This window comes from Alexandromys fortis, unplaced genomic scaffold, assembly GCF_014885135.2.
Source record: "Alexandromys fortis isolate MF-2015 unplaced genomic scaffold, M_Fortis_MF-2015_v1.1 scaffold_3, whole genome shotgun sequence".
Taxonomy (NCBI): Eukaryota; Metazoa; Chordata; class Mammalia; order Rodentia; family Cricetidae; genus Alexandromys; species Alexandromys fortis.
The window spans coordinates 18,126,213-18,136,095 of NW_026067909.1; the positions used below are offsets into that span (position 1 = coordinate 18,126,213).

Sequence of the window (9,883 nt, forward strand, 5' to 3'; positions counted from 1 at the left end):
CGCATTGCGATTGGTCCGCGGGTGCAAGGCGGGCGGAGCCTTTGCTCCAGGCGGAACCTGCAAGCGGAGCGGAAGTGCGGCTCCACGAGTGTGCCTCAGCGTGCCGCTATGGGTCCTCCCGGAGGAAAGATCAATCGTCCCCGCACGGTGACTTTGGGCGCTGTCCCTTTGCTTCCCCAGGCTTCCCGGAGCGTTTCCCTCTCCCGAGACAGGATCAGTGGTGTCTGGAGTACCCGGGTGCGAGAATTTGGGCATGCACGGTGATCTTACTCTGGTGCGCGTCTTTTTCTCCCTCAGGAGCTGAAGAAGAAGTTATTCAAGCGCCGGAGGGTGCTGAGCAGGGATCGGCGACGGAAGCGCCAGGTGGTCGGGGCTGTGATAGACGCGGGGCTGACCACAAGGCACCACCTCAAGAAGCGGGCGTGAGTGTGGTACTAGCCTCTTCCGAGTAGTCATTCCTCCCAAGCTTCAGAGCAGCTCAAACTTTTCCCTCACGTTTAAGCAGGAACTAGTTGACAGTTAGGTTAGTTCCCAGACCACCAACCTCTCACAGTACCGTTGCTCACAGGGTTTAAAAGTGCCCACATAAGTGCAATCAATTAGTTGAATTTTCTCAAAGGTACACCTAGGAGACATACATAGGTTCTAAGTTCTATGAGGCAAATATCCTTTTTGTAGGTAGGATCACTTTTGTGACTTAGGATGGTTCAGATTAACTTGGATATCCTTATTTCTATCTGTGCCTCAGATCCAGTGCACGTGCCAACATCACGCTGTCCGGGAAGAAGCGCAGGAAACTCCTGCAGCAAATCCGCCTTGCTCAGAAAGAAAAGGCAGCCATGGAAGGTATGTCTGGGGCACAGAGGTTCCATGAAAGGGAGTCTGGATTTTTACCAGGGTTCTTAAATGCTTCCTGTTTTCTTTCTCTTTGTTCAGTGGAAAACCCCTCCAAGCCATCCAGGACTAGTGAGCCACAGCCCAAAAGACAAAAGAAGATGAAAGTTCCCCAGGATGTAGATATGGAGGATCTGGGAGATGAGACTAAGCCCCTACCTCTGCTATGAGAAGATTCTCAACAGCAGCCAGAGGATTTGGAGGACTGTGAAGAAAATACTACCATATTTCACTCTCTCAGACACCCTTGAGTGGCCCACTGACCTTCCCTGGAGTTACATATTGGGAGGGAGGAAGACGCAGAAAAAGACTGGAGAGGTCCCGCTCTAGCAACCAACTCCTTTTGTAATAAAGCCCTGGAGGTTTAACTAACGTGTGATGAAGTGCAGGAATGGGGAGGGGCCCTATAAGAAGAAGGCCTTTGAGAGACAGTCCAGAAGCAGGACACACAGTGTGCTTGAGCAGAGCAGTAAGAAACTAGGTATTGCAGCGCCTGGTGGTGCTCACTTTTAATCCTGGCACTTTGAGGCAGAGGCAGGTGGATTTCTGTTCTAGACTAGCTTGTTCCTGGTCAGCCAGGGCTACATGATAAAACCCTATCTCAAAAAGAAACTAGGTAGCTTCTAAAGTGGTCCCCATCTTTCTATACAGTAACACTCCCAATTTTCCATTTTTGAAAACTGGAGGTTATTGGATGATAGGTGGCGAGACAAGGAATCTGCCACTATACCTGTGTGACCTGGGATTATAGCAAGGACATTTTTTTTAAACTGGTCATGGTGGTGGTTCTGGGAGTCAAACCCAGGGCCCCATCCATTCTAGGCTTTCTTTTTGCCATCTACATCCTGAGCACCTGTATGTCTCTATTTCTCTATCAGCACTCATGCAGTAGGGAGACAGGGTCTTTGTTATATAGCCCAGGTCTGTTTTGAACATGTGATCCCTCTGCTTCTGCCTCCACAGTGCTGGGATTATGGGTATGAGACATGCACAGCCCCCTTTCCTAACTTGCCTTTACCATTGCAAACATCTAAATAGATGGAGGGCTTGACACCAAGCCCAACAAACTGAGTCCCATCCCTGTGACCTTAACAGTGGAAGGAGAGCCAACTCTCCAAAGTTGTCCTCTGGCTTCCACGCTTGCATTTTGGTAAGCATGGTCCCCCATATATATAGTAAATGTAACAACAAAGCACAACCAAACACATTAAAAAATTAGACGTGGACTTGCAGCACTTCTCCAGTTTTCCATTCCTCTACTAAATATCAGTAACAGACTATTTTATGTGTTTGAGTTTTTTGCTTGCATGAATGTGCAAGCATTTGCATTGTGCATGCCTGGTGTCTGCAAAGGCCAGAAGAGGCTGTTGGATCCACTGGAACTGGAGTGAGCTGCCATGTAGGTGCTAGGAACTGAATCTGTGTTTCTGAGAGAGCACCAAGTGTTCTTACCACTGAACCATCACTCCAACTCCACAGACAACTTTTTCTTTCTTTTTTTAGATTTATGGGTATGAATACTTTGCCTGCATAGATGTATGTGCACTATGTGCCCAAGGAGGCCAGAAGCTCACCTGGAATTGGAATTACAATTGGGAGCTGCCATGTGCATGCTGGCAATTGAACCCTAGTCCTCTCAACTCCATCCCCAAACAACTTTTAAATAAATGTGATGCATCTCACAACCACGTGTAACTCCAGCTTCAGGGGCTCTGATGTTCTCTTCTAGACTCTGAGGACACCAGTACTTGTGTATCTATATATACACAGGCATGCTCATATACATAGAACTTAAAAATAAGAACAAGACAGTCAGTGGTGGCACATGCCTTTAATCCTAGCACTCGGGATGTGGGCCAAAGCTGTTACACAGAGAAACCCTGTCACAAAAAACCTTAAAAAATATAATAAAAATGTTTAATATTCACCAGATGTTTCTTTTCTTTCTTTCTTTCTTTCTTTCTTTCTTTTTTTTTTTTTTTTTTTTGTTGGTTTTTCGAGACAGGGTTTCTCTGCGGCTTTGGAACCTGTCTGGAACTAGCTCTGTAGACCAGGCTGGTCTCAAACTCCCAGAAATCCGCCTGCCTCTGCCTCCCGAGTGCTGGGATTAAAGGCGTGCGCCACCAATGCCCGGCTTAGAAAACTTTTTAAAATATGTTTTGGCTGGGTGGTGGTGGTGCATGCCTTTAATCCCAGCACTTGGGAGACAGAGGCAGGTGGATCTCTGAGTTCGAGGCCAGCCTGGTCTACAGAGTGAGTTGTAGGACAGCCAGGGCTGTTACACAGAAACACCCTGTCTCAAAAAAAACGAAAACAACAAAAAATTCTGATATATACAGGATATTCGGGTGTTTAGAAAGGCCAGACAAGGGCAACATGTATGGGAGGGCAGCCCCCTTGGAGTTGACTAGGACACACCCAGACACCAAATTCTCAGCCAAAACATTTATTACCCCAGAGGGACCAGCAATGGGAGAGGCTGCCTCTGGACTGGGCAAAAGCAGACAGCAAGCAGCAATAGTAGCAAGTAGGTTTGTTTGTTTGTTTGTTTTTTGCTGGGGTGGCTTTTAAGGAGAAAATGGGGGAGCCTGCGAGGGAGAGTTGATAAGTCCTGATTGAACATGTTAGCCAAATAATGAACTTTGTTGAACCTTGGTGTTTTGTCTAAGGAATGAGTCAGTGGCCAAATAAGGGACTAGACCATGGCTATCTTTAGGAGTATAATATAATCCCGTGTGGAACTTTAGTTTGAAATGGTTGTGAGCCATCATGAGGGCGTGGATTTTGAACCTGGATCCCCTGGAAGAGCAGTCACTGATCTATCTCTCTAGCCCTTTCATACTGACTCTTGTTACTCAGAGCAGTTTCTGTATCCAGCATTATATCAAGAACTTTGGGCTGGGTGTGGTGGCACCCACACTTCTTCCCAGCACTCAGGAGGCAGAAGCAGGTGAGTCTAAGTTTGAGGCCAACCTGTTTACAGAGTGAGTTCCAGGACAGCCAGGGACACAGAGAAACCCTGTCTCGAAAAATAAAATACAAAGCAGACAAACTAAAAAAGAACTTTGCATAAATTATTTCAAGTATTTATATTATGTGAGACAGATAAGTCATGCACATCTTAGAGATGAGGAAATAGGGTCCAGGCAGCTAGTTCAGTCGGTTATATCGCCAACACTGGCAGATAAATCCAAACCTAAATGGGCTCCCTTAGATTGTAAAATCTTTAAGGGCAAGAAGCCCCATAGTAAGCCAGGGTAGGGGCAAGTATCTCAGCTACTGTGGAGGCCGAGGGAGGAAGAGCACTTGAGCAAAGAATTATACAAAAGCCTGGGCAGTTTTGATCTACAAAGCAAAAGCTAGGTGTAGTGGCATGCCTGTAATCCTAGCACCTGGGAGAAAGAGGCAGGAGGACTGAGAGTTTAAATTCATGAGACCCTATCTCTACAAGCAAACAACAAGCAGGCAAACAAAAAAGAGAAATATGCTATATTAGACACTGTCCCATCATGTAGCCCTGGCTGGTTTAGGTCTTGGTTTAGACCAGGTTGGCCTTCAGTGCTGGGATTACAGTCTCTCTCTGTCTCTCTCTCTCTGTCTCTCTCTCTCTCTGTCTCTCTCTCTCTGTCTCTCTCTCTCTCTCTCTCTCTCTGTCTCTCTCTGTCTCTGTCTCTCTCTGTCTCTGTCTCTCTCTCTGTCTCNTCTCTCTCTCTCTCTCTCTCTCTCTCTCTCTCTCTCTCTCTCTCTCTCTCTCTCTCTCTCTCTCTCTCTCTCTCTCTCTCTCTCTCTCAGAGGTTCACCTGCCTCTGCTGGGATTAAAGGCGTGTGCCACCACCGCCCGGTTCCGTGCCCTGTGCCGAGGAGGCCCTGTGGGGAAGGCGTGGGGGAGAAGGTTCTTGAAGGGCCAACCCTATACCTGCTGTGACCGATGCGACGCGGAACCAAAGTACTAGGGCTTCAGACTTGGCCGGACTGATTTTCCTGAGAGGCGGGGTCGCTGGTTTCTGTCTCGTTTCCAGTCAGTGCGCATGCGTCGCCTGTGCTTCGCCGCTCCCGCCTCAGGCTCCGGGTAGGGCTCCGGGATGTCCGCGTTGTGCGACCCTCCCGGGGCCCCAGGGCCACCCGGGCCTGCCCCCGCCACCCACGGTCCCGCGCCTCTCAGGTAGTCAGAGCCCTTGGTATCTCCCCCCCCTCATCGCGCGACCCCGCGCCGATGCCCAGCCTTCTCTACAGAAAGCCGGATCATACCTTGAGAACTCGCGTCAGGGTTCTCAGAGATTCTGGTCGCGTCCTCCCGAAACTCAGGGACCGCCTCACTAAAAACTCTGGGCTGCCCTTGGTTATGCTTCCCCCGAGACCTCAGTGGCTTCTTATGCCGGCCTTGCTCTGCCAGCTCTTGGGGACATCAAGACTCTTGAGAACCCAGCCTCCCTGCCCCCTTTGCCCCAAGGAGGCTCAGACTACATGGAGAGTGTCTTGGGAACCAAGGCTGAGCTAGCCCTTCCTTTGCACAAGTCCTTTATTTTGAGGTGCCCTTTTGTTTTTGAACCAGAGGGATGGCACAGAACCCTATCAGCCTAGAGAATGCTGTTGTTTTTGACAGAAAAGACAGTAAGAGGAAAGGGATTTTACTTCCTGCCTCAACATAGCTTTCTGAACCTTTAAGACAGAGCTTATATATGGGGAGGGGAAGGATTGAAAGACTTTAGACCGCCCCCGCCGCCATTCTCGGCACACTGAAGATGATTTTTAAAACGCGGTTAGGACTCTTTTATTTTCTTGAGGTAGGGTCTCTCTATGGAGTGATCTATAGAACTCAAGTAGACTAGGTTGGCCTTGAACTCACAAGGAATTAAAGGCCTGTCCATCAAGTCTGGCGGAATTCTACAATATGAGAAGGCACACATTTGCAAAGGAGAGTGCTTAGTAAAGGGTTTACAATTTTCTGGCCTTTACAAGATTTCAGGGTACTTGTGCTGTAGAGGGGGGGGGCGGGTAGAAGATGTTAAAGCGGGTATAGAACTCCAGAATGTATTTACTTAATTCACCAAATCTTCATTGAATATTTTCCATATTCCAGCATCCTAATAGAACTGAATTCTGTGGTTTTGTTTTTCTTGATTTATTTGTTAATTTTCGAGACAGGGTCTCACTTTGTAGCTCTGTCTGTCCTGGAACTTACTATGTAGACCAGGCTGGCTTCGAGCTCAACTTAGATCCATTTGCCTTTGCCTTCCAAGTACTGGGATTAAGGGTATTTGCCACTATGCAAGCCACGAATTCTGTTTTAAGAGCATAGAAGTGATTTCTGCCCATTCGGAGCATTCAGCCTGATTTCTTTCATTTTTTTAATCTGTAAAATGGGATAACAGTCTAACCATATTGTTGTCAGAATGGGGCTGGGGATGTAGCTCAGTGAGCGAGCTCTACCCTAGAATGCCTTAAAGCCTTGGGTTTGATACCTAGCACTGAAAAAGAAGAAAGATACCTGGATATTTGAAAGGTAACATGCTATTGATATGATTGTTATTGTTGAAAGACAGATATCATTTTCGGAATGGCTGAAGTGACCAAGGCTTGGGTATGCTTCTGAACCTCTGTGATTCTTATGAGGGACATTTCACCCTAGTATTCACAAGACAGTCAGAAGCTCTTGGAAGGAATGTAACCTTTCTAACATCTCCCAGTGTTCTGAGTCAATTCTTTTGTTTCCTTTTAGTGCCCAGGAGCTGTCCCAAGAAATCAAAGCTTTTCTGACGGGTGTAGACCCCATTCTGGGCCACCAGCTCTCAGCTCGTGAACATGCTCGATGTGGTCTTCTCCTGCTCCGGTCTTTGCCACCTGCTCGGGCTGCTGTACTGGACCACTTGAGAGGTGTTTTTGATGAGAGTGTCCGGGCCCACCTAGCTGCCCTAGAGGAAAGTCCTGTGGCTGGTCCACCCCACCTCCGTCCACCTCCATCCTCCCATGTCCCTGCTGGTGGACCTGGCTTAGAGGATGTGGTCCACGAAGTGCAGCAGGTGCTATGTGAGTTCATCCGGGCCAACCCAAAGGCCTGGGCACCTGTGATTAGTGCATGGTCCATTGACCTTATGGGACAGCTGAGCAGTACATATTCAGGTCAGCATCAGCGTGTTCCCCATGCCACTGGCTCTCTCAATGAACTGTTGCAGCTGTGGATGGGCTGCAGGGCCACCCGCACGTTGATGGACATCTATGTGCAATGCCTGTCGGCTCTCATTGGTAGCTGCCCGGATGCATGTGTGGATGCCTTGCTGGACACTTCTGTCCAGCATTCGCCACACTTTGACTGGGTTGTGGCCCATATTGGCTCTTCTTTTCCTGGTACCATCATCTCCCGAGTCCTCTCCTGTGGTCTTAAGGACTTCTGTGTCCATAGCGGGGCTGGAGGAGGAGCTGGTGCTTGTGGTGGAAGCTCTTCTCAAACCCCGTCTACAGACCCCTTCCCTGGATCTCCTGTTATTCCTGGGGAAAAACGGGTGCCCAAGATTGCTTCAGTTGTAGGCATCCTAGGGCATCTGGCCTCTCGCCATGGAGACAGCATTCGACGGGAACTCCTGCGCATGTTTCATGATAGCTTGGCAGGGGGTACTGGGAGCCGCAATGGGGAACCCTCCCTGCAGGCTACAGTTCCTTTCCTGCTGCAGCTGGCAGTCATGTCACCAGCGTTACTAGGCACAGTCTCTGGAGAACTTGTAGACTGCCTCAAGCCCCCAGCAGTGCTAAGCCAGCTGCAACAACACCTACAGGGGTTCCCCAGAGAGGAGCTGGACAACATGCTAAACCTGGCTGTGCATTTGGTGAGTCAGGCCTCTGGGGCTGGTGCCTACCGCCTGCTGCAGTTCTTAGTGGATACAGCTATGCCTGCTTCAGTCATTACTACCCAGGGCTTGGCTGTGCCAGACACAGTAAGAGAGGCCTGTGACCGGCTAATCCAGCTGCTATTGCTACATCTACAAAAACTGGTTCATCATCGTGGAGGGTCTCCTGGAGAAGGGGTGCTGGGCCCACCCCCACCTCCTCGTCCAGTGCCCTTTCTTGATGCATTAAGAAACCATGTTGGAGAGCTGTGTGGAGAGACATTACGGCTGGAACGGAAGCGCTTCCTCTGGCAGCACCAGCTCCTGGGCCTACTGTCTGTCTATACTCGACCTAGCTGTGGACCTGAGGCCTTGGGCCATCTACTGAGCAGAGCCCGAAGCCCTGAAGAATTGAGTTTGGCAACCCAGCTATATGCAGGGCTAGTGGTTAGTCTCTCTGGCCTTCTTCCCCTGGCCTTCCGAAGCTGCCTGGCTCGAGTGCATGCAGGAACTCTACAGCCTCCCTTCACAGCCCGGTTTCTGCGCAATTTGGCCTTGTTAGTGGGGTGGGAACAGCAGGGTGGTGAAGGCCCTTCAGCCTTAGGGGCCCGGTTTGGGGAGTCGGCCTCAGCCCACCTGTCTGATCTGGCTCCTCTTCTGTTACATCCAGAGGAGGAAGTAGCTGAAGCTGCTGCCTCCCTCCTGGCAATATGTCCTTTTCCTTCAGAGTCCTTGTCTCCTTCCCAACTTTTGGGATTAGTGAGAGCTGGGGTACACCGCTTCTTTGCTTCTCTAAGGCTACATGGTCCTCCTGGCGTGGCCTCAGCCTCCCAGCTTCTTACACGCCTTTCTCAGACTTCCCCAGCTGGGCTCAAGGCTGTCCTGCAGCTGCTAGTTGAGGGAGCCTTACATCGGGGCAACACAGAACTGTTTGGAGGGGAAATGGATGGGGACAATGACACTATTTCAGCTGTCTCAACCCCTTTGGCTTCTGCCTCTTTGTTGGACATTAACCGGAGGCATACTGCAGCTGTGCCAGGTCCTGGAGGGATCTGGTCAGTTTTCCACGCTGGAGTCATAGGTCGTGGCTTAAAGCCACCTAAGCTTGTTCAGTCTCGAAACCATCAGGAAGTGATCTATAACACCCAGAGCCTCCTTAGCCTTTTAGTGCACTGCTGCAGTGCACCTGTGGGCAGTGAGTGTGAGGGTTGCTGGGGTGCCCCCACCCTGAGCCCAGAGGCAGCCAAAGCAGTTGCGGTGACCTTAGTGGAGAGCGTGTGTCCTGATGCAGCTGGTGCTGAGCTGGCCTGGCCCCCTGAGGATCACGCACGGGCCACTGTGGAGCGGGATCTCCGCATTGGTCGGCGCTTCCGGGAACAACCCCTCCTGTTTGAGCTTTTGAAGCTGGTAGCAGCTGCTCCCCCAGCCCTGTGCTACTGCTCCGTGCTGCTGCGGGGGCTGCTGGCTGCCCTCTTGAGCCATTGGGAAGCCTCTCGACACCCTGATACAGCCCACTCCCCCTGGCACCTGGAGGCATCCTGCACCCTGGTGGCTGTCATGGCTGAGGGAAGCCTCTTGCCACCAGCCTTGGGTAATATGCACGAGGTATTTAGCCAACTGGCACCTTTTGAAGTGCGTCTGTTGCTGCTTAGTGTCTGGGGTTTTCTCCGGGAACATGGGCCCTTGCCCCAGAAGTTCATCTTCCAGTCTGAGCGTGGCCGCTTCATACGAGACTTTTCGAGGGAGGGTGGAGGTGAAGGAGGACCCCACTTGGCTGTGCTGCATAGTGTCCTCCACCGCAACATCGATCGCCTGGGGCTCTTCTCTGGCCGTTTTCAGGCACCTTCATCGTCCAATTCGCTTCGACAGGGGACTTGACCTTTTCTCTGCTCCAGAAATCGAGGGAGGTTGAATAGTGAAAGAAGAGACTAAGGTGCTACAGAAGGGTGGAGGCTTCTAAGTCCGTACTAATGAGCGATGTCACTTTTTTCAAACCCCATTTTTTCTAAATAAAATTTGCGGAGTTGAGACAAATAGTCCAGTGTTTCTATCTGCCTACGCAAGCTGCCAAAGCCTGAGAATGCAGAGGCGGGGACATCAAGCTACGCCCCATCCATAATTTAGAACGCGATCGACCAATGGCATAGACGTCCGGCCGCGCTCTGGCC

At 50.3% G+C, this 9,883-nt stretch overlaps 2 protein-coding genes across 2 annotated transcripts; both read left to right on the forward strand.

Moving 5' to 3' along the window:
* Positions 1-13: 13 nt before the first annotated feature.
* Positions 14-2,768, forward strand: CUNH11orf98 (chromosome unknown C11orf98 homolog). The gene is made up of 4 exons (XM_050137287.1): positions 14-147; positions 298-422; positions 749-846; positions 937-2,768. The coding sequence occupies exons 1-4, from the start codon at positions 109-111 to the stop codon at positions 1,062-1,064; spliced, it is 390 nt and encodes a 129-aa protein (XP_049993244.1). The 5' UTR covers positions 14-108; the 3' UTR covers positions 1,065-2,768.
* Positions 2,769-4,924: 2,156 nt separating this feature from the next.
* Ints5 (integrator complex subunit 5) lies at positions 4,925-9,749 on the forward strand. The gene is made up of 2 exons (XM_050137650.1): positions 4,925-5,056; positions 6,614-9,749. Exons 1-2 carry the CDS (start codon positions 4,977-4,979, stop codon positions 9,591-9,593), a joined length of 3,060 nt encoding a protein of 1,019 aa, XP_049993607.1. The 5' UTR covers positions 4,925-4,976; the 3' UTR covers positions 9,594-9,749.
* Positions 9,750-9,883: the final 134 nt, after the last annotated feature.

What these genes read in the sequence shown, in the direction of transcription:
- CUNH11orf98 (XM_050137287.1), top strand. Translation starts at nt 109, where the DNA reads ATGGGTCCTCCCGGAGGAAAGATCAATCGTCCCCGCACG. An exon ending in AGATCAATCGTCCCCGCACG is followed by an intron (nt 148 to 297) that starts GTGACTTTGGGC and finishes TTTCTCCCTCAG; the next exon opens with GAGCTGAAGAAGAAGTTATT. An exon ending in AGAAAAGGCAGCCATGGAAG is followed by an intron (nt 847 to 936) that starts GTATGTCTGGGG and finishes CTCTTTGTTCAG; the next exon opens with TGGAAAACCCCTCCAAGCCA.
- Ints5 (XM_050137650.1), top strand. Translation starts at nt 4,977, where the DNA reads ATGTCCGCGTTGTGCGACCCTCCCGGGGCCCCAGGGCCACCCGGGCCT. An exon ending in CACGGTCCCGCGCCTCTCAG is followed by an intron (nt 5,057 to 6,613) that starts GTAGTCAGAGCC and finishes GTTTCCTTTTAG; the next exon opens with TGCCCAGGAGCTGTCCCAAG.